The sequence below is a fragment of the Ictidomys tridecemlineatus genome, chromosome 3, assembly GCF_052094955.1.
Source record: "Ictidomys tridecemlineatus isolate mIctTri1 chromosome 3, mIctTri1.hap1, whole genome shotgun sequence".
Lineage (NCBI taxonomy): Eukaryota > Metazoa > Chordata > Mammalia > Rodentia > Sciuridae > Ictidomys > Ictidomys tridecemlineatus.
Genome location: NC_135479.1, coordinates 142,550,146 through 142,574,896, shown reverse-complemented (window position 1 = coordinate 142,574,896; position 24,751 = coordinate 142,550,146). Strand labels below are relative to the sequence as shown.

At 34.1% G+C, this 24,751-nt stretch overlaps 1 protein-coding gene across 1 annotated transcript; it reads right to left on the bottom strand.

The window, feature by feature from the left end:
• Window positions 1–320: 320 nt before the first annotated feature.
• On the bottom strand, window positions 321–24,751 carry Ppp1r2 (protein phosphatase 1 regulatory inhibitor subunit 2). Its single transcript, XM_078044004.1, has 6 exons — window positions 24,327–24,751; window positions 16,070–16,177; window positions 12,650–12,727; window positions 11,902–11,996; window positions 6,249–6,413; window positions 321–3,284 (listed from the first exon to the last, which is right to left on the bottom strand). The coding sequence occupies exons 1-6, from the start codon at window positions 24,446–24,448 to the stop codon at window positions 3,238–3,240; spliced, it is 615 nt and encodes a 204-aa protein (XP_077900130.1). The 5' UTR covers window positions 24,449–24,751; the 3' UTR covers window positions 321–3,237.

Below are 24,751 nucleotides of genomic sequence, written 5' to 3'. Positions count from 1 at the left end.
AAACCAGGGCCTTCACACATACTAGGTAAGTGTTCTTACGTGTTGGTTTTTTATGGCTGGACTGGTATCTGACTTCCTAACATTGATTTAATAAAGAAATCACAGTGAGTATTGAACAGTCTGCTTGGAAACAAACTTTGTAATATAACACCAATCATGCATTTAGACATTCCTGAGCACTAATTGTGCTCTTGATTTTCCTAAATGCTACAAAACTGCAAACAAAATAAAATTATCTTCAATTTTTCAGACTAAAATAAAAAACAGAAACTCAAACTAAATACCTGAAATATAATTCGCTTAAATCATACAGTATCAAATCAATAATCCAAATAAAGTTTATTTGTAAGGTACACTTTTTAAAATGAATTTTCTACAGTTAAAAAAAAAAAACATTGATAAAGACCATGAAAATTTAGTTACATCTGGATTTGAACCTTGTCACTTAGCAGGTGTGAGACAATGAAAAATGAATAACTTGGCCAGGAGCATTTTCCTTACTTATAAACAGGTAAGAATGAATGCCTGCTTTGCATGGTAGTTTTAAGGATTAGATAGGGACCTAGTACTATGTTATGTTAGGTAAGTGCAAATAATAATGGGTTCTCAATAAATGGTAGTTCTTGTTATCAATTCTACAACAGCTAAACAAACTACTGAGCCACAAGAGAGTCCAAGGTCTACTTGATCAATGGAATATGATCTTGAGATAGTTGGCTAGTAAAATAAAATCCACACACAGTATATGACACTGTATAATAAGTGTAGTACATACTAACTGAAAGTGAACAATATGAACAAAATGAAAGTTTAGGAGGAAAATGGCATTTTGTTTTAATCTTCAACTGATTCTTATTTTAACAATCACGTTATACCACTAAGTCTTAGATTTTAAAAAAACATTTTCCCCACCACGACGTGGTCCTGGGATTTAACACAGAGGCATTCAATCAGTGAGCTACATTACAGGCCATTTTTATTTTGAGACAGGGTCTTGATAAGTTGCTGGGATGTTAAGTAGCACCCACTTTAAGAAACCATTTCTGAACTTTGAAAAATGAATAAACACACTAGTTGATACTAAAGAGTTTAGCAGAAGAAATAAGGCTGAGAGTAGAATCTACCTTGGCTAAAACTAAATACAGATTACTTTCTAAGCTTTACTTTTTAAAAAATTTAAATTTTTTTTGCAATATGGGGGAATCAGACCCAGGGCCTCATACATGCCAGAAAGGTACCCCTGAGCTATACTCTCAAGTCCACAAAGTTTCATTTTTTGCTTATCCAATACCAGGTCAATTAGGAACTCATAATTTGACAAAAACATTCTAATTAGTAGTGTTTGACTATCTAAAATCTTACCAACCATGCTATCTGGCAAGTCTTACTCCTATGAAATAATTATCTACTCTCTGAAACTAGAAATAAGTTTTAAGTTTCAATAAATGGTTTGTAGGAAAAAAAAAGAATCAGTTGTTAAAAAGTCTTAATTTTTCTTCACTGTACAGCAGCTAATTCTAGGAGTATGTGAATACTTTCTATGAACTGAAAAAGAAGAAGCCAAAAACAGAGGTCTGGGTGTATGAACATATGTACACACTTGTGTATAGACTAAACACAAAACAGAGATAAACACTGTTTTGCTGATAAATCAGTGGTATTACTAAGCTAAAATGATTAAAATACCACACTATATTTCAGAGGAACTTTGATTAGATTCCATGACATTCAAAATAATAAGCACATTCTTCTAACAGCAAAGAATCCTCCCACTTTTTATTTACTTCAACATACGGATATTTCCATAAACCTGCAAGTGGAAGATAAGCTGTTCAATAAAAGCCATTTCATATATATATATATATATATAATATACAGAAATTATTTTAAAATTCTATTCAGATAATGGATTCTTTTGGTACTAACAAAAAATTAAGATACAAATAATTGACTAGAAATGAAACCCATTAAATCAAGATTCACAAGAACTGCACTTCATTTCAGAACCAAACAAAAACTAAATAATTTCTACTGTGTTAGAAGAATAAAGTCCATTTGTCATAGTATACATTATCATATTCCCTTAAATCAGGAACTATTTAAAAATTTTTAAATAAAAAATGTTCAGGCTTAATTCTGTTTGTACATTCAGGAACAATTATATCACTGGTTACATACAATTCTCTCATCATGCAAAAAAGCCTCAATTGTTTTCTAATGTCTAATTAAGTCAAATGAACTAATAATAGCAATTTAATTACCACACTGTAAATAAGAGAGGTATAGAAACTGAGCAGTTGAATTTTATTTCCTGCCTATAGTATTGTTGCTACTCAATTGATTTTCTTCATCTATCAGAAGAACTATTAAACACTAATGGCCAAAATGAGAATGTCATTATTGTAGCAACTTTGTGATCCTTACAATTGTATGCATATGTGTAGAAAGGAAGAGAAAACGAAAGCAGAAAGTTAAGACAGGTATGTAAAGGGAATACTGATGACTATAATTATATTTATTGGGAAAAAAAAAAAACTGATCTGGTCTGCTTAGTGTACCAAAACAGGCAGTTAGAGCAGACATTAGTGCAAGTTTAACCTGATAGTTTATTTGTCAAAAAATGCTAGTTCTGAGGAGAAAAAATTCAATCTTTTCCTTGTAAACACAAAGAAACTCAACAGGAATTTTAAAGAGAGTAGGCCAGACTATGCATCAATAATACTTATAAACTTTCTCAAACAGAAAAATCAAGTTGAAGACAAATGTTAAAATATCTTTCAGCCTGAATATATATCAGCCTATATATCTTCTTGTTCCAATCAACTTTTGTTAAAAATAAACAAAAAACCCAACAAATTTTTTATAAGAGGTATCACATCTAGTAGTGATGAAATAAATTAGTCCCCCTCCCCCACAAAGACGCTGTTTAACCTCTAAAGCATAAAAAGCTCTACAATATCTTATACAAATTAACCAGTGTTCTTACAAAACTAAAGCAGTTTAGGACTGACGACATTACACTGTATTTGTGGTGAAGTACGAGGCACAAGAATATATGCATTAATTAGGCATTTTCAGTCTAATCAGTCTCTAAGGTTATCATTTAATTCTTGGCAATATATAATAACTGGTATGCATTTTGGTACTTAAGTCATGAATTGTGGAGAACAAGAAGCAGTGTATTATAGTAAAAGGGTTTGTATTTGACAAACAACTGCAATGTTGAACAAATCTCTTCTATGAATTTTGTGATTTGCTTTGCTGTTGGTCATTTGTAGTAGATCCTGCAAAGATAAAGGGAAAAAAAGTCAACATAATTTGCTGCATATTGCTAATCCTGGAACTATTTGAGCTTAAGCTCCGTTCCACTGTTACGGATAATAAGCAAATATAAAAACCTGTAGGCCTAATTAGACTGATCTGAAAAAATCTTTATGCACCCCTTAATATTCTAAAGGGCATATCAGGAATATGTACATATTTGGTGATAGGACAAACAGGTTTCAGATTGAATAGTTCTGTGTGTAAATTTCAGTGGAGAGTTTATGATAACACAAATACCTAAAGCTAAAAAAAGATTTATATTTCTTATCTTAAAACTATAAAATATTACATCTTAGACTCTGCACACTTTTTTTTTCTTTACAAAAACAGCAATAAAACAGGTGGAAACAAAGAGAGAAAGGGGGTAGGTAAAAGGAAGGGGAAGAGGAAGAAGACTTTAAATGCTCAAGAAGTAATGGATTTTATAGAACCCAGAGATTTAAAAGCTGGCTTAAAAAATAAAAATTAAGAGCCCCCAAAGAATTTCATAATGCTAAGCAGAATTACTCCTTTGTAAATAGTACACTGAAAAAAAAAAAACTAGTCACTGAGCTATAAATTTTAAAATTTATACTTACATAGAAAAAGATACGTATTAAATGTGTGAAACGTAATGTCTTACAGGCAGAGATGGACAAAAGCTCAGAGTTATTTTTCAAAAGCTAGGTTTAAAAAAAAAAATCTGGGCTGGGATTGTGGCTCAGCGGTAGAGTGCTCCCCTAGCACGGGTGGGACCTGTGTTCGATCCTCAGCACCCCATAAAAATAAAGGCATTGTGTTGTATCCATCTACACCTAAAAAATAAATATTAAAAAAAATCCCTTGGGGCTGGGGATGTGGCTCAAGCGGTAGCGCGCTCGCCTGGCATGCGTGCAGCCCGGGTTCGATCCTCAGCACCACATACCAACAAAGATGTTGTGACCGCCGATAACTAAAAAATAAATATTAAAAATTCTCTCTCTCTCTCACTCTCTCTTAAAAAAAAAAAAAAATCCCTTTATTCTTTGACAAAGTGGTGCTGGGTAAAGACTTCCAGCAGTAATGAGGGGTATTTCATTAAGAGTTGACACTGAGTGAGAGACAACTGTGCCTGACTGTAAGCCTAGCTACTCAGAAGGCTGAGGCAAGAGGACCGTAAGTTCAAGGCCAATCTGGTAATACGATGAAACTTCCTCAAAAAAGAAAAAAAAAGACAGAAAAAGAAAAAGAAAAACTGGCGATGCAGTGGAAGAGCACACAGTAAGTTCAATCCCCAATATCACACACACACACACACACACACACACACACACAAAGCCAGACACTGTGGTGCATGCCTATGCATCTCAGCTATTCAGAACACTGAGGTTGGAGAATTAAGTCTGAGGCCAGCCTCAGCAACTTGAAAGAAAAACTGCATCTATTCTAAAAAGAAAGTCGGGTATTGAAAGTCTGAGAAGTTGGTGAAAAATTATAAACAAAGAAACGTTCACTTGAACACATCAACAAAAGAAATCCACAAGGGCTGAAGATTTAGCTCAGCAGTAGGGCACTTGACCATGTGTGAGGCCCTGAATTCAATCCCCATCATCACAACGAAGAAAAAAATAAAGGTAAAATGGGAAACAAAGACCCCAGGGCAATTAGGAGTTAAGAAAGCAAAAAGTAGGTAATATATTTTTAAAAAGGAAGAGAGATATGTAACAAATACTCCTTAAGATGACATCTGTTCAAGTTAAACATAAGTTAAACAGACTATAGCATATACAATGGAAATGAAATGCTATATGAATCATACCAAAAGGCTAAAGCATAATATGGATAACAAAAAATATTGTAATCCTGACACTATAAAAAGACAGTGACTCACCAGGCTGTATCATAGAATTACTCATATTTAATACTATGCTCACCCAAACAATATAATAATTGTTTACTTTCCTGTAACTTAACTATCTTAGGCACCACAAATAAAATAATTTACACTACTGAAAAGCAGTAGTTTGTGAATACAAAGTGTAGGCAGTAGGTATCAAAAACTTCACTGATAGTGTAGAATATTCACCTTTGTTAAATACCAGAATAACCGATGATCAAAAATAGGGTCTGTGGGTGTAGTACAGTGGTACAGCACTTGCCCAGCATGTGCAAGGCTCTAAATGCCCAGCTTTCCTGGCAAGGCTCTTCCCCTGTGAGTAATGGAGTCAGCCACCTGTGGATGAGATCTCTGAAACCATGAGCCCCAAATAATTTTTTCTCCTCTATGATGTTTTGTTGGATATTTAGGTCATTGCAATGCAAAAGCTGACTAAAACAGCCAGTCATGAGGGCACACAGCTATAATCTCACCATTCCAGGAGGCTGAGGCAGGAGTATCCCAAGTTCAAGGCCGGCCTCAGCAATTTAATGAGACACTGTTTCAAAACAAAAAAATAAAAAGGACTGAGGATGTTGGGCATGGTAGCACATGCCTGTAATCTCAGCAATTTGGGAGAGTGAGGCAAATTTGATCACAAGTTTGAGTCCAGCCTCAGAAACTTAGCAAAGCCCTATCTCAAAATTAAAACAAAACAAAATAAAAGGACTGGGAGATAGCTCAATCCCCAGTACTGGAGCCCAGGGGGTGGGGATAGGGAGGACTAGATAGATAGATAGACAGATAGAGAGATATATATTATATATTTTTATATAAGATAAATATTCTTATACAAAGCCAAGTAAACAAAAAATAGACATATATTGTAACACGTGCTCTTAAATCAACTCTAGGCATAAAATTTTCTTTTGAAATTGGCCACAGGATTAAAATTTTAGAAACACTGGCATAATAATAAAGCCAATCAGCAAAATTTTTGGAGGTTTTTGATAAGTATATAGCCAAATAAAGTATATTATCTTAGTCACAGAGAATCACAAGCCTCAGTGATATTTTTAAAACATCTGACCTTGATTTGATTCTTCAATATTCATGCTTTCTCCATCTGCAGTCTCTAACATTTCTTCATCTTCATCGTCATGTAGATCTTTTGAAATTAGTTGTCTAGCTAATTTAATATTCAGTCCTTCATTGTAGTGAAGCTTCCTCTTCATTTCAAATTGTCGCTTTTTTTCTAAAACATACAAGAAGGAAAAAAAAAAAAAAAAGGCTTACAAAGTCTTGACTCAAGGATTTGCCCAAGCCCATTTTCCAAGTAAAGATTTACTGGAACACAGTCATATTCACTTGATTTTGTCATGTTTAAGGCTGCTTTTGTGCTAAATGGCAATATTGAATCATTTAAGAGATCATAAAACTTAAAAAATCTAAAATACTATCTGTGTACTTCATGGAAAAAATTTATCACCTCTGCTTTAAAATGGTTCAAACACATCTCAATGGAAGAACAGGAATAAGACAGAGCCATTGCAAATTGTTTGTAAAAAAAAAAAAATGTGAAGATACAGGAAAATTTTCTAGCAAGAACTGAAAAGGCAAAGAGCAAGCTAGGACACTATATGTTATGTTAGAGAGAGAGAGAGAGAGAGAGAGAGAGAGAGAGAGAGAGAGAGAGAGAAGGGAGAGGAGAGGAGGAGAGAGAGAGAGATGTATGAAGCCTGTACACATACAGAGAAAATAAAACTCAATGATTAATAGTGGTTATTTCTGGGTCAAGGAACTATGAATATTTGTAGTATTTTCATGATTTCTATTTTTGTAACTAAGAAAAAATGTCTTTAAAAAAATCCTTATTATCTATTAAGAAACTGCCATGATTCTAGTGTTCACCACAGAAACAAAGTTAGCAGCAACTCAACACAACTAACTGGTAAGCCTCTTACTAATAACACTTTAAAAGGATTCTTTACTGCTCTGTGCCAATGAGCCCAGATTTTTAAATTTCTAAGACCAATAATAAAAATGAAAAAGGGGGTCAGTATGAAACTTCCAATTGTTTACCAATGAAAATAATATCACCACTATAAAGATTTCATTGAATTATTGCTGGACACAGTGGCACAGAACTATAATTCCAGTTTTACTGCTGAAGTAGAAGGATCCCAAGTTTGAGGACATTCTTGTCAACTTAGCAAGACACTGTCTCAAAGCAAAAAATAAAAAAGGGATAAAAATGTAGCTCAATGGTAAAGTACTCCTATGTTCACATCTCAGAACTGAGGGGCAGGGAGAGATTTCATTGAATTATTTTAATTTCAAAAAAGACATAGAGACATCACTCAGAATAAAGGTATTCAAAATACTTTCTTATTGTCCTGTAATTCCTTAAGTTTTCCTTGCCTCCACAGCAAACAGAAATGAACCACTAACAACATTTTAAAACTCCAGACTTTTCTCTAAATACATATTTTGTAAAAATGAATTATATACTAAGTAAGTCCATTTTTAAAGTCTGTTTTTCATTTATTATATCAGGATGATTATATAGCCTAATATTCCCAGGATAGTCTCATATTAACTTTAATTAGTGTTTTTCAAACTACATTATGCATCTTTAGTAAACTACAATCAACATTTAAAAAGACGAAATAAAACAAGATAAATTGAAATGTTATCACATAAAGCACAGTAATTTTGTGCAAATTTTACTTTTGTAATTTTATGTGTACAGATATAAATGGATATTGGTAAAAATACAAATATCAACTCACTGGTAGGATGTAGGTAACCCATTCCTCCACATTCATATTAAAAGAGAAATTGTCATACTGCCAACTGTTTACCAATGAAAATAATATCACCACTGTAAAGATTTCATTGAATTATTGCTTTTCTCCAGCAGTGGGGATGAAATTCAGGGCAAGGAAAGAAAGGTACCACATCTGTGGTACTGGAGTGCTTTACCACAGACCCACATCCCCAGTCTTTTTCATTTTTTGAGACAGTGTTTTGCTAAGTTGCTGAAGCTGGCCTGGAATTTGGGATCCTTCTGCATTGGCCTCCTGAGTTATTGAGATTATAGGTATGGGCCACAATGGCTGGTGATGAGCTGTTTTAATTTGTAGTTTCTTATTTCTAGGACTTGATATTATAATTCTTTGTGAATTATATTTCTATTGTTTAAGAAAATATTTCTTTTTAAGTCTAAGATAGTGAACTTGTTTTTTTTTTTTTGGAGGGGGGGTGCATATCGGGAATTGAATCCAGGGGGTTTAACCACTGAGCCACAACCCCAACCTTTTCTTATATTTTATTTAGAGACAGGGTCTTACTAAATTGCTTTAGGGCTTCCTGCCTTAGCCTCCCAAGTTGCTGGGATTATAGGTATGCAACACTGTGCCTGGCTTAAACTTGGTTTTGTTTGTTATAAATTTGGAATATTCAAAATTTATTATATCATTTAAAAATATAAAAATATTCATTTCATAGAAAGCTGCTAATATAAATGACCTCAATCTTCTTTGAATATATATTATACACACATGTGTGTATTTTTCACTACTAGCAATTGAAGCCAGTGGTGTTTTACAACCCTAAGCTACTTTCCTAGCCCTTTTTTAAAAATTTGAGATAGTGTCTCACTAAGTTGCCCAGGCTGGCTTTGAATTTGCAATCCTCCTGCCTCAGCCTCCCAAGTTGCTTATTATAGGTGCATGCCCCCACACCTGGCTTCTCTGAATATTAGTATTTATATTTGTAATCTTTATATGGCAGATCATCATGATGCAAAGAGTAAATGAACATTTGAATTTCAGAACTAGTTCTAATAATAGTCAATTTATATTAACTCAAAAAGTGAATTATGCTTTTTATCTACTTTTACTTTTTATGGGGATTATCTCGATTATTTTAAGTTATTAAAAGTTAACATTTACTAAGCACTTATAATATGCTGGGATCAGCAGTAAGTGCTTTAAATGCTTTATTTCATTTGCCACCAACAATTCTAAAATTAAACTTTTTTATTTTTGAGATGGAGGTCTCACTGTGCTGCCCAGACTTCAGGTAAGCACCACAACACATTTAACTCTAAAACAAGTATTCTTATGGCTCTCATTTTAGAAATAAGAAACCAACGCTGGTCACAGTGGCACACAAATGGAATCCCTGTGACAAGCTGAAGTAGTAGAATAGCAAGTTCAAGGGTAGTCCAGCAACTTAGTGAAACCCTGTCTCAAAAAAATTAAAAAGGACTGGGGATGTAGCTCAGTGATTAAGTGCTTCTGGGTTAAATACATAGTAACAACAACAACAAAACAACCCCCCCAAACCAAAACTACACTAAACTGAGGCTCAGAGAAATTAAGCAAATCAGCCAAATGGCATATCTGGAGCACAAACATAGACTTGTCAGACTCCACAGTCAATAATCTTAATTGCTGTGCTATCAATTACAAGATAATCTAAGAATCTATCAATAAGCAATGATTTTTTTTCAGACATGTAATTGTTTAAAGTGAAAGACCAGTGCTTGATTTGATACTACATGTACTAATATTGGGATGACTAAAAAAAAGAGGAAAAATTAAAAAGTGGGAAAAAAATTTCCTATATAATTTATTAACTCTTATCAGTGGGACCTGAAATTATGAAATTAGTCAAATGGCACCCCCTAGAGGCTTCCTCATGTAACTACAACTTGAGGAAACATTCCTAATTACCAAGATCATCCAAACTCTTCAATATATGTTAAAAAAAATTCCCTGTTTTTTGAAAAATAATGAGGAACCAAACCTAGAAATAATTTCTATTTGGAATCCCATTTCAAAGGCTTTTTTGGGTATATTTTGAAAAAACAAGCCAGGAAGACATTTAGAAGAGATAAGTGAAAATTTCTCTTTTGAATAAATATTAGGTTCACACCATCAAAGTTTCATTGAATTGGCAATATTCTGAAGATAAAAAGAATAGCAAATTATACTTAAGTAGCTATACATGACAAAGATTCTGATAACTAGCAAATATTTGGAGTCAATTCTAATGTTTCTAAATTTACTTATAGTACAGTAGTCCCCACATTGTAAAGTTTCAATTATTTTGAGAGCATATGTATGTTTTTTTCTTTTCTTTCTTTTTTTAATCTTTTACCATATACATTTAATTTTCTTTTTTTTTTGGTAGTGCCAGAGATCAAACTTGGGGTCTCATGCATTTTAGGCACGTGCTCTACTACTGCGCTACATCCCCCAGTCCTTTTTTTTTCCTTTAAGAAAAACCGAAAATAAACCGTATATCATCATTCCTCAGTATTTGAGGGTTTGGTGCCAGGATCCCCTACAGACACCAAAATCTTCAGATGCTCAAGTCACTTATATAAAATGGCATAGTACTTACATATAACTTCCCCACATCTTGTATAATTTAAATCATCTCTAGATTACTTAAAATACCTGATACAATATAAATGCTATGTAAATAATTAATACAATATTGTTTGTTACAGTGAGAAAAAAAATCTGTATGTGATCAGTACAGACTTTTTTTTCAAATATTTTTCAATCCATGGTTGGTTAAATCCACTGATATAGAATCTGTATCTATGAAGGGTCAACTGGATACAATTTATTATTGGGAAGACTATACATTTACACGTTCACAAAGTATAAAAAGTTAACAAGGTAAAATATATTCCTTCTTTCCCCACCTCCACAGATAGTCACCATCAGTTGTAAAAACAGAAATTGGGAGTAGGCAGCAATGCCTTAACTGTGTAAATACTGTACGGACTATAAGAGCATCTTCCATTCCTGTTTAAAAAAAATGGCTGTTTCCATACTCTTGGTCAAATATGACAATGCTGTTTTTTTTTTTTTTTTTAAGTGGTACTGGGGATTGAACACAGGGGTGCTCTACCACTGAGCTACATTCCCTGCTGTTTTTATATTTTATTTTGAGGCAGGGTCTTGCTAAATTGCCTAGCCTGGACTCAACTGGGATTACAGGTGTGCGCTACTGAACCTGTCTCTCTTTTTGTTTTATTGGCTCTATATAGATATTTACTCTACACTGATCATCTTGGCACATTTGATAAAATGTACCACTTTCTTAAAACAGAAAAAGAATGAGCAAGAAGGAAATGAGCATTAGTTATCTACTTCAAGATCATTCAAACACTCAATGACTCTGAGAGCATTACATTTCTACACAGGCTGTACTGGAGGTTGAACCCAGGGGCACTTTAGCTTGGAGCTACATCCTTTCTAAAAGATTTTAATTTTTTAAAATTCTGAGACAGATTCTTGCTAAGTTTTTGAGGGTCTCACTGAATTGCTAAGGCTAGCCTCAAATTTACAATCCTACTGCTTCAGACTCCTCAGTCCCTGGGATTACATGCATGTACTACTATTCCTGGCAGCATTAATTTAACATGTATTCACAATATACCAGACACTAAAAAGTACAAAGAAAGGAATACTTACAATGGCTGTAAAGATGACAAAAATGTCTCCGGAATATTTTAAATGGGGGGTGGGGGGGTGGGAACATTATATAATAAATGCACATTGGTAGAATGTGAATTATAAAAATACTGCTTTCCATTTTCTTACCATTCACTTCCCCAAAATGAAAACCATTTTCCAATCTTCCAAATAATTTTCTTTTTCTTTCTTTTTGCAAAAATTATAAGCTTCATGCTGAAAGCAGAAAAGGAAATAAATTACCTTGTTCTTCAGGTGTGAGTTCACTATCCTCCTCTCCACTGCTTTCGTGTTCCCGAGACTGATACTTTGGTTCTGAGCCTTCAGCAGCAGATAATCTATATAACAATTATTTTATATAACAAAGAAGTTAAGACTGTGATATCCTTATATTATTTGTCTTAATCAACTTTTGAGACTCATGAAAACATCTGAAGATCATTAATATACTAGCTATAACCTGATACGGAAAATGAAAAGCAAATGAGTAAAACTGGTTGTAGAAACTAATAAGCAAAAGGAATAGTGGGATGGGTACAAGAAACCAGTGATAGAAAAGGAAGAGAGCTTTTAGGAATAGGCTAAAAATTAAAACTCAGATAACATAATATTGAAAAAACAAAAAAATCCACAGGAAATAAGACACATTTCAACATGTTCAGTTTAGGTACTCTAATCTTCCTGCCATCTGCATACATTTATTTTAATCAAGAAATGAGATTATAACAGTTGGTATGAAAAATCTAGATAAGGACTGGGGATGTTCCTCAGTGGCACAACAAATGCTTAGCATACGTGACCCTGGGTTTAATTTCCCAGAACTGCTCCCCTCACCCTCTGAATCCACAAAAATTAGATACTGCTCCCCTCACCCTCTGAATCCACAAAAATTAGATAAACTTAAGCTTTTATATTTATAGAAGTAAAGCAAGGTAAAATATAACTTTGTACAATTAAAAACTTATGTAAGTGAAGGTGCTTTACTACTTACTTCTTAGCCAAGACATCTGGAGACATGGCTTCAGTGGTTTCTGAATCACTATATGCATCTTCATCCTCACCTATCATACTAGAATGACAAGCATGCTGTAATTAGCACGTGAAATTATTTTTCCACTAGAAAAAGAAGTTAAGAAAACATAACCCTATCAACTTAATTAAAATATCAATATACTCACTACTCCATTATCAAATTTTTGAGATTTAAGTTTATAGTGTTTCCACATAAATATTTCAAAGTATAGCATTGACTGGGGATGTAGCTAAGTGGTAGAGTGCTTGCCTAGTATGCATGAGGTCCTGGGTTCAATCCCTAACACCTAGGAAAACAAAAAACAAAAAAACCAAACTCCCCCACCCAAAACAAAAACTCTGAAAGTACAGCACCAATTAAAAAAAAAAATTGATTAAAAAAAAACATAAAAATAAATTCAAAAACTCAAATCATTTGATAAAATTATAAAGTTTCAATTATTATATCCAACAGGATAAAACGAATAATGAAAGTAAACTTCTGTCTGCTTTTAGAATATGTATTTACACATAACCATTATGTTATGGGGCTGGGGTTGTGGCTCAGTGGTATAAAGCTTGCCTAGCATGTATGAGGCCCTGGGTTCAATTCTCTGCACTGCATATAAATAAATAAATAAAATAAAGAACCACCAACATTTAAAAAAATACACACACACACACACCAAGACACATGATCTATGCAGACATAAGACTAGGTAAAATAACAAAATTAGATATTAAACACCTAATTCAGGAAGTTTGAAAGCTATTTTAATTTTCTCATTCTATTATCTAGGAAAAAATATACCTCATGTCCCTGCAAAAATGGGCATCCTTGGGGCTGGAGTAGTAGCTTAATGGTGGAGCACTTGCCTAGCATTTGTGAGGCACTGGGTTTGATCCTCAGCACCACATAAAATAAATAAAAATAAAGGTTTTGTGAAAAAATTCTTTTTTAAAAATTTTTTTTTAGTTATACATGGACATGATATCTTTATTTTGTTTATTTATTTTTATGTGGTGCTGAGGATCGAACCCAGTGCCTCACATGTCTGAGGCGAGCACTCTACCACTGAGACACAACCCCAGTCTCCTGTGAAAAAAAATTCTTAAAAAAAAAAAAAAAAAAAGGCATCCTTAATTCTCAAGCCATTGAATATATATATATGAAGCAAAACTCAATTATATAAATATATATATTTATATAACTGCTGGTTTATACATTCTCTGGTTAAGAAGAGAAGTGCTATAATTTAGATGATCTTTTTTTTTTTAAACCAAGGGAAGATGAATTAAGCTCATCTACATTACTGGATTTAATTAAGCAGAGTAGAGTAAAATATACATAATTAGTCAATTTATAGATATGTTCTAGATTATATCAAAATTTACAGATAGATTTTGTGTTATATGCATATAAAAACAATAACTTTTTGTATACTAAACAGTTGAGTGAGATTCTTAGGTAGTATAACATACTCTTTCTATAAAAAGTATCTTCTTTTAAATATAATGCTTAAAAACGCCATCTGCAGTGGTGCCTACTTGTAATCCCAGTGACTCCAGAGGCTGAAGGCAGAAGGATCATAATTTCAAGTCCAACCTCGGCAAGTTAGTGAGACTCTGGCTTAAAATAAAAAAAAAAAAAGAAAGAAAGAAAAGGCCAGGGATACATATAGTTCAGTGTAAAATGCCCTTGTGTTTGATAACCAGTACCAAACCAAAAAAAAAAAAAAAAAAAGCCACAACAAAAACAAAAACACTTAAAAAGAAATGGAAGACTGGTTGTAACTTTGTAACTCAGGGTTGACTGCCGAACTAGCACATGTGAGGCACTGGGTTTGACTCTCAGCACCACATGTAAATAAACAAAGATCCATAAACAACTAAAAACAAATTAAAAAAAAAAAGAAAGAAAACAAATACAATTCATGAAAGGAATGGTAAAACTAAGCAATGAACTGATAAAAGCTGTGAATATGTATCTGTGTATACATACAGCTTCAATTACTTAGGGATCAACCAATCTTTCAGCAACTCTTAGAATAAAGTTATGGGTAAGGCAAAATGAAACAAAGTCAAATATCCCATTCATTTAGATCCATCAGATATGAATGAGCAAAAAAATAATGGCTACATTTTTTTTTCTTAAATCATGTCCAATCTGAATTATTTTAGGACAATTTATCTCCAACTAACACGGCTACACCATGTTTACTGAGAACAAAGAAAGCCCTGATTTTGGATTCTGGTTCAATAAAATATGTTTTAAGGTATATACCTATAATTAGAAGGTATGAACTTTTCCATGTCTTTCTTCAAATTTTATTAGTATTAAGCATCATTATTTGTAACTATCTTCATTATTTCTCCTTATTCTTGTCGCATTCTTTAACACCTTGTTTTGTTAGTATCAAATTATCCTCTAAAGTTTTCATCCATTGGTTTAAAATACCATATTTTTAATCTCTATTTTAATGGTGACTTATGAATTTATGTTGTTTTATTTCAATGACAAATTATTTTAGTCCTAGAAATCTTTTATTTTTCAACCAAATTAGGGCATAATCTTATTTACTTATTAAACTTATTTAGAATATCCATCTTCTCATGCTTTTTTTTTTCTTATTGGATACTGCAGCACAACATCATTTACTAATTCATTAAAAAAACTAAAAAAAATCTGAGACTCAAAAATGCCAAAAATCACAATGTAATTATATGAACTAATAGATTAGGTAAGCTCAAAAAAAAAAAAAAAAAAAGAATGTGAGCTAAGTGTAGTAGGCCTATAATTTTAGCTCTAGTCATCAGGTGGCTAGGACAGGAGGATCCCAAGTTCAAGGCCAGTCTCAGGTACTTAGCAAGACCTGGTCTCAAAAAAGGCAGAGGAACAGAGGTGGCTGGGGATATAGCTCAGTATAAATCATCCAATCTCTTCTATGGGTAAGGGAGCAGCGGGGTGCATGAGAACATGAAAGAGTAGTAATGAGGTAGTGATAACCATCTATTGGTTCAGTGTGTTAGGAAAGAGTTACCATCTATGCAGTTATTTTCTGCAAAGCAACAGAGTAAGTTTCTACTTTCTACTTGGGAAGCAAATAAACCCAAATATCATCTTCCTTTCAAGAAAGATAAAGCTCACTAATCTATGTGCATCACTAACAACTAATAACCACTAAGGTACAACAAATAACATGTTTACTATTAGTGTACAAAATGGCATTCGGAATTTTAAAGTGATACAAACTATTAATAAAAAAATTATGCAACTGTTTTATTAGTGTAGTAATAAATATGAAATAAAATACAAATTCAAATCAGCTGTTATCTAAAAACTGCAATCAATTTAAGATGGAAATAAGTTTAAGAAGGAATATTGACTGTGTAACATTACCTGTGGTAAGGAGTGCTTGGTTCATCTATTTTCATTAAACCATAGTCTTTGTCTGCTGGATGATATGTTGCCAAGATGTTCATTTCATCCCACTTCTGGGATTTTTTACTAAAATAAAGACAAAAAGAACGCTCAGTATCCATATATTATAAACAAAGTATTCAGAATATATATAAGGCATTCAAAATACTATCACATGCTTAGTCTTTATCTGGCTTGTAGAATTAGAAATAATAAAAATCCAGGATTGATGAATCACATTAGTTACATATTTTTGATTTACTAGATATCAATAACTAATTTAAAAAAACATAACAAATATTTTCTTGGCATAATTTCTTTGGGGATATCTATTACAAATGAGAACATAAAACTACAGAGAAAACCTCATCAAATTCTAAATCAAAATCTATACTAAGTTAAAATTGAGAATAAAATTATAGCTTAATCTGCCTTTAATCTAGAAAATTAGGATTTACATAAGGGAAACAGAAATGCTTTAGGAATAACTGATAATATCCATTCAATAAAGTGTTTATGCAACTACTAAAGTGCTTAATAATTAAATGCCTTAATTATAAATTCTTATCCACCCATTAAAAAGGTCCTCAAAAGTCTAGTCAACATTATTTTTTTTTACATTATACAGTTTGTGAATTTTGTTATATAATTGAAAATAAAACTAATTTAAAAGAAAATCAATGTAAAATTTTAAACACTGAGTCAAATCACCATTTCTGCATTTGGTCCAAATTGAATAGATTTTACTTTACATATTTTTGATTTCCCACATCTTGAAGAATGATGTACTTAATACCATATTACCTTCTTCATGTTCTCAAATGGGTTTCCCAAGTAATTTCAACAATTACACATCCACTTCTAGCAGGTGTGACTTTTTGTTTTCTTGCTTTCTACCCCAAGACTCAGTGTCCACATTTCAGACTAAGAATATTTTTTTATTGCAATAAAAATATACATAATGTACAGTTCACCATTTCAACCATTTTAAATGCAATCCTGTGGCATGAAGCATATTCACACTGTTGCACAATCATCACACCACCATCCTCGTCCAAAACCTTTTTCATCTTCCCCAACTGTAACTCTACAGTTGAATACTAACTCCCCATATTTCCCTTTTGCCCAGCTCCTGGCCACTGCACCTGGCCAAGTACAAGTTTTAAGAGTAGATTTTGTGAAAGAAACAATCCAATTAATAAGGAAAGCTCATGTTGTAACTAAATGTTCCCTCCTGATAAATATTTCCTACTAAAGATGTGAAGGAAAACTAGGATATCTCCATTTACATTATGGGCAAACAGGCAAAACTACAGTGTAGGGATGTGTATTTAGATAATTATCAGAACTAAGTCAGAATGATTATTTCTATTCAGGGAAAGGAGAAGACTGAAATGGCAGGGACATTTCTGAGTTAACAGAAACATTTCATTTCTTGATCAGAATGGTAGCTACAAAGGTGATTGCTTTTTATTAATTTCTTTTATTTATTTATTTTTTAAGCAGTAGTTGGACACAATACCTTTATTTTATTTATTTATTTTTTACGTGGTGCTGAGGATTGAACCCAGTGCCTCGCATATTTTAGGTGAGAACTCTACCACAACCCCATTTTCTTAAGCTTTAACTTTACATTTAATATGCTTTTCTGGATGCATATTACAAGAATACATTTTAAAAATAAACTTAAATGACCGTGTTGGGTGCTTCCTAATCTCAACATAAAACAAATTATTCCTAAATGGTAAATGAATTAAAAACGACAATTTATCATCACTATTTAAGATACAAATAGAATGAAGATGGACCACTAGTGAGGGGAAGAGACATTATTAACACCTTATAAATCTGTTTTGCAAGATAATGACAGGAGAAAAAGAATTACAGGACACAGTAGAAATTGTCTTTTCTTAAAATTAAGACTAAAATTTAATAAGTACAATCCATGCACCCTAAGCCATTAATTGTTTCCTTTTTTTACTTTTTCTTTAGTACTGGGGTTTGAATCCAAGGGTGCTCCATCACTGTGCTACACACTCAGCCCTTTTTATTGCTTTTTGAGAGAGAGTCCTCCCATGCTGGTCTTAAACTCTTGATCCCCTGCTGCAGCTGGGATTATAAGCATCTGCCAACATACCTGGCTAGTTTTTAACCTTCTTAATGATTGAATAATAAAACACTTAAAAAACCTAGGTAAATAACATAATAAAACACTTTTATTATAACATAATAAAATACCAAATTTAGATATTTAAATTGAATACAAGATTTTCCTATTTAAAACAAGGCAAAATGGGCATATCTACATGTATTCTATTCACTGATGATTTTAGGACAATTTGCTAGGATAGTGTTTCTGGGTTAAAATTTATCAAGGGCTTTGTGGTACTGGGGATCCAAACCTGGGCCCTGGGAGCACTCAAATCACTGAGCTACCAGCAGATTCTTGTTATGTACCAGACTGGAGACTCAAGTGATGCTCCTGCCACAGACTCCCAAGTAGCTGGGACTCAAGGCATGTATCACTCTACCCAGCTTTCTATACAGCTTTTAACAGAGAAGACTATTTGTGAAGTCCCTAATAATCACCAAAACATTGCTAGGGCTGAGCATCTGTGGGTTTGTTTTTACACTTCAGCAAGTATAAAATAGTATTTAAAAGCTGTTTTGTATTTCTTTGCTCATTATCTAATAAATAGTATGACAAATGCTTATTTTGCTTTCCTTATGTGAATTGTTTATATCTTTTGACTATCTATTGGTAATTTTCTCCTGTAAATTTGAGTGAATTCTGTAGATTCACATAAATAACCGCATTATATATATAACCCAAATTTTCCCCAGCCTGTCATTTATTACTTTCCACTGTAAATGAAAATTAAATTTTTATATATTCAAAGTAACATTCAACCTGTGCATTTCCTTAGCATAAAAGAAAAAGAAATCCTTAGAACTGTTCTTATCCAAAAAAGATAATTATCTTACAAAAACAAGCATTTTAAATAAGGGTCTAAACCAAAAAGTTCTAGCCAGGCACAATGGTGGTGTATGCCTATAATCCCACTGGGGAGACTGAGGCAGGAGGATCTCAATTCAAGGCCAGCCTAGCAATTTAGTGAGGCCCTAGGCAACATAGGGAGACCCCGTCTCAAAATAAAACATAAAAAAAAAAAAGCCTGGGGATGTGGTTGGCATTCCCTAGGTTCAATTCCCAGATCCAAAAACAACAACAACTAAACAAAACAAAAGGCTCAAAAAATGCTAGGAATTTTTTAGGTGGAAAATTAGTGAAAAAAAGAAACCACGGGGTATGGAAATTAGCACCCCTAAAGTTTTGGTAGAAACTGTGGAGAAACAAAACTCAAGGAGCAAACCTGAGTTTAATCCCAATACCATAATGAAATGTATGACCTCTTTGGATATCTCTGCAGACAAAAATAGGGGAACCACCACTTATATGGCAGCTCTGCGGTGATGGTGAAAGTACCTGCTGTTTCAGTTTCCTCCCTCCCCCTTGGGTAACTGGTTTTCCTACAGCCTAAATCTGGTCCTGAAAAAGTCACCATTTTTTATTTTGTTAGCTAATGAGATGCCATCTCAAAGAACTACTTGTACTTCTTGTCACTTAATAGTTCTATCATTGAAATGGAATGGCAGATTTTGCTTCAAGGTGTTAAACCTCTAATTGCACATTTCAATAATAAATGTTTTTCTTTTAATAAAGATTCAACATAGGTTGACAAAGCACAAGACTTTGAAGCTCGATACCACTACTGAACAATTAAAGTAAGACATACAACAATAAAAACTATCACGAGAGAGCAAAAAGTAACTTTTGGAAAACAAACTTTGTTTTTCTCAACAAAGCTTTGGATATAATATTCCATGTCCCTTTAATAGGCAGAAAGACGGTTGGAGCATGCTTATATCTTACATTATATCAAAGAAAATCCAAGCACAAATTTTTCAAGCTGAATTTACCTATCTAAGATTTATCTAAGACTTATCTATTTACTTATCTAAGACTACTGTAGAAGTCAGATTGAACAGAGTAGCAAATTCCAAAAGAGATAATGTAAAAACAACCTAAAATGTGGGGAAAATTAGAGTTCTAAATTTCTATTATTCTTAACTAACAGAGTAATAGAGTAACAGTTTAGGGTTAAACACTTTAAATTTATTAACTCATTTAATACTTAAAAAGATATAGATAAAAATAGCTCACTGAAAATCAGGGGTAATAAAATCTGCTAATGAGTGGCAGACAAGATCTGAACCCAGGCAATCTGGTTCTTGATTAAGCACTAAACTATAATACTTTTCACATGGCAGGCATTAGTAACATTTAACATCATATTTTCATAACTCAAAATGAACATTTTCACAATTTAGTTTCTGAAAAATAATACATCTTAAAATGGATGGCATCTTATAATCATAACTGGCAATAATTTTTCTTTCTTGATGGTATATCTTAGAATCAATGGTATCTTATTTTCAACAAAATACTCACACATACTAAGTCTGTCAGGTTAGACCTTCACAAGTTGTGTACTACATTTGAGATATCTTGATACCAAAGAATAGGAATTCCACAATCATAGGACAGTGGTGTTCGATCTAGTTGAAGTACAACTGTGCTATGGTGTATTGAGATTTATCTTTGCCTAATTATGTGGATTTATGGATTCTGTTTGGTTTTAATTAACCCTCAAAAAAATGGTACCAGATAAATGGAACCTGAAGAAACTACTCACTGAAACTAAAAAGAACCACTGAAAAATATAAAGAGAACTATAAGAAAACAACAGCACTGAGTCAACTAAAAAGCCCACTACTGATGGCTTGATTAGTTCTAACTAGAACTGTATCAAAAAATAAAAAATGCTTAAGTCTATTTGAGATATGAACCTCAAATTTATAGACCTCTTTATGTGTATATTGAACCTTGAAAGTTATGTGTTGTTATTACACATATGTGTATATGAATTATGAACATATATATTTGAAGTGTTTTAATTTTTTCCCTTTAAAAAATCTCTTGGTGGGCTGGGGATGTGGCTCAAGCGGTAGTGCGCTCGCCTGGCATGCGTGCGGCCCGGGTTCAATCCTCAGTACCACATACAAACAAAGATGTTGTATCCGCCGAAAACTAAAAAATAAATATTGGAATTCTCTCTCTCTCTCTCTCTCTCTCCCTCCTCTCTCTCTCAAAAAAAAAAAAAAATCTCTTGGTAATAAATCTCTTTATAATAGAGGACAGAGATGAAATAATTGCATTTTACACAGTAAAGGCACCAACAGAAGGTAGGGTTCCTCCTCATTATTTGTGCATTCTCTATGTGGGGATTCACTTACTTGCTCAAATTTATTTGCAATCTCAAAACTAGTATTGGAGGTGCCTTAGTGATTGCTCACAAACACAAGCAGACTAAAAAATTTGGGGGTTGTTCACTGTACATATTCCAAGTTGAAGCCAAAGGCAATGCCTGGACTTCTTCTTTCAGCTTTTGAACTGTAAAAGTATCTTTTTCATGGTCTATTTAGTACCATGGGGTTTTTGTTTTGTTGTTTTACAGTACTGGGAACTAAAACCAGGGGCGCTCTACATTTTTAGCCCTTTTTATTTTGAATTGGGGTTGTGCTAAGTGGACCTGGCCTCAGCCTCTCAAGTTGCTGGAATTACACAAGTGTGTACCAACACACCCAGCTACTAGCACTATGTTTTTGTATTTTTATTGGTGAATGGTTACCAAGAACAAAGTTCTGGCTAGTGTTCCTAAGAACAAAGCTGTCACGTGACTTGGTATATAAACTTTTTTCAGGTAAGAGTACTATTGGCCATGAATTTAAGGCTAATGAATCAATATGTTAAATAAGATGTCCTTAAATAGAAACACACAGAAAACAAGGTTATATATTGATCAGTTGATGAAAATGAGACTAGAGGCTTGTAGAAACCAAATCCCGCATTTTCCCTGGCAGCAAGGGTTTGGTATTTACTAATTTAGCACCTATGAGGACTTTACAGAACATAATTATTACAAGTAATGATAATCAACTTAGATTCTTGCCTTATACTCTTTGATCATTTTCACATAGATCATTGCATTATCTTTATGAGCGTCTTAATTTTTAAATGCATTGTAAATTGCAAGAGCTATTTATTTTCAGTTCTTTTTATACAAGACAGGAATGTTAGAATCCTATGAGAAGGAACATAAACACTATAGAAAGTTCAAATGTGTTCAACTTTATTTTTATTGTTTCTGTTCAAAGCAGCACTCATAGTTACTAATACTGCTTGCAATGAGCTGTAACATAAATAATAATGTATACTGTATTACTAATATAATTAGTTTCTGTGCTTTACAGTCATATAACACTGATCATGAAAGAGCTCATTTCCTTTGTCACCTGAAACTAAACATTATGAACCTCAATGAATTAGGGCTTCGTAGGTCCCTTTGAAAACAAGGATACAACCCTCCACTAGTCAAGTCAGTCCCTCACCTTGGAAAAATCCCTTTTAAGTGAGTCTGCCTCGCCAAAAGTGACTACAGAAGAAGTGATTGTACCTTGTTGAGTCAGTGTAGTATAGTAAAAACCTGGATCTAAATGCCAGTCAATTACAGAGGCTAACCCTAGAGTGGGGGTCATGGGTTAGAGCAGATCAAACTTGAGATAGAGAAGGAAATAAAAGTTAAGAATAAGATACACGATAGCTGGACAATATGAAGCTCACATTGAATAACAGCTAAATAACATAAAAGCCAGTGAGAATCATATTCCTGCTGCTGAATACTCTTCTTAAGGCTATATTGGGGGTGTTGTGTAGTTATTTATTTTTTAATTATCTTGGTCTTCCTGCTCTAGTTATGTTCTATGGTCTAATGAGATTCTGTTCTTAATCTCATGATCTCTCTAACCATGACACCCTCAATCTCTCATTTAAAGCAGTTTCTCCAAATAAAGGCTGGAAAACTGTCTGAGGGAAATAAAATTCAAGTGTCCAAAGGAGTGTGCATGTAAAGGGGAGTTAATCTTAAAAGTTAATCTGATCTTAAAAGGCCACCATTTTAAATTACACTGTTAGTACTTTCTTTAAGGTAACACAAATCCCCATAAATATTTGCCTCCATAAAATAATAGTTCCTTTTATGGTCCTAAATTAGATCATTCCTACATGAATGCCCTAGTTTTAATATTCTAAGATTTCATAAACATCCTTATTTTAGCTTTATGAGTAACATTTCAATAACTTTCTTAGGCCTTATTTCCAGAATGCAGAGTCCTTATAGTTCCAATATCCTATAACATCCATGATCTCTTACACTTCTAATCCAGGAGTATATTTTATACTATAGATACTACACTGCAACATCTTTTTTTTCATTGAGCATTGTACCTTAGATATCTTTCTCTGTACACAAAATGCTTCTCTTTTTTTTTTAAAGCTAGCACAATGTTCCATTATACAAATGCACCATAATTAATATTTCACTAGCTCTTACTAATGGACCTTGGGTGGTTGCCAGTTATTTACATTACACACGCTACTTAGAGTGACTATCTCCACTTGCTCTTCTCTGAACTTGGTACCTCTTAAGAGGAACAAAAACTAGAAAGAACCCAAAATCTAGTTGCAGATGCATAAATATTTATCAATAAATAACTTTCCATTAAACACAGATAAGAGACTTGGAAAATTTGGGTTTCTTTTACTGTAGAGATAATGACAAACCAGGAACTCAGTGAGAGTGGCACGAAGCTTAATGGGCAAACCGTCTTTTCTTTTGAGAAGTGTATCAGCTTGACCCTAGATCCTAAAGGTAAAATACACTTTTCCTATGGAAAAATTTTAGATGCCTCCGAGATCAAGTTAAGAAATAATAAAAGCTTAAGAGGTGAAGCTTTGAAATTTAGATTAGATTCTCTAATGCTGCCAATTGTGGAAAGTTCAAAGGTTATGTTTGTTTAAAAATACTACATATACACATATACTTTAAAAAATGAAACGAACAATAAATGCCACAGCTCCTGCTTTCTCTGGAATCACCCCACCCGGCGCGGGTCGGAGGAGCAAAGCCGGGCGGCGCCGCATCCGCTCAGCCTCTCCCGCCGGCAGCGCACGGGTCGGGGTCGGGGTCGGGGTCGGTAAAGGCGACGGCGGCGGCGTCGGCACTCGCCCGCCCGGGAAGGAGGGGCTTCCCTGACCGTCCCTTCCGGCTCTCACCTCAGCTCCTCTTCAACGCTCCGGTGGGGCTGCTCGGCCGAGGCCACCACCGATGAAGTCGTAGACGTCTTGTTCTTCAGGATCCCCTTGATGGGCCGGTGCGAGGCCGTCGAGGCCGCCATTACCGGTCTTTCCGGGTGTTGGCTCAGGGTCGCTGCTGGCGTGGGGTCCGGGAAGAGAAGGTCGGGCGCTAGCAGAGACTCGCCAGACAGCCGCGAAGCCCGTTTAGGGCTAACGCGGCCGCACCCGCTGTCGCAGAAAAGACTACCAGCGTCGCTGTCAAGACACAACGACCCCAACGCCCCAGCCAACGCCGCGCGGCTGGTGACCCTCCGCCGCCGGCACTTCACCTACCGACTGCGGAGAGAGGCCGGCCTACTGCCCCAGCCGGGGAGCGACGCCGACGCCGAAGCCAAGCGGGCCCG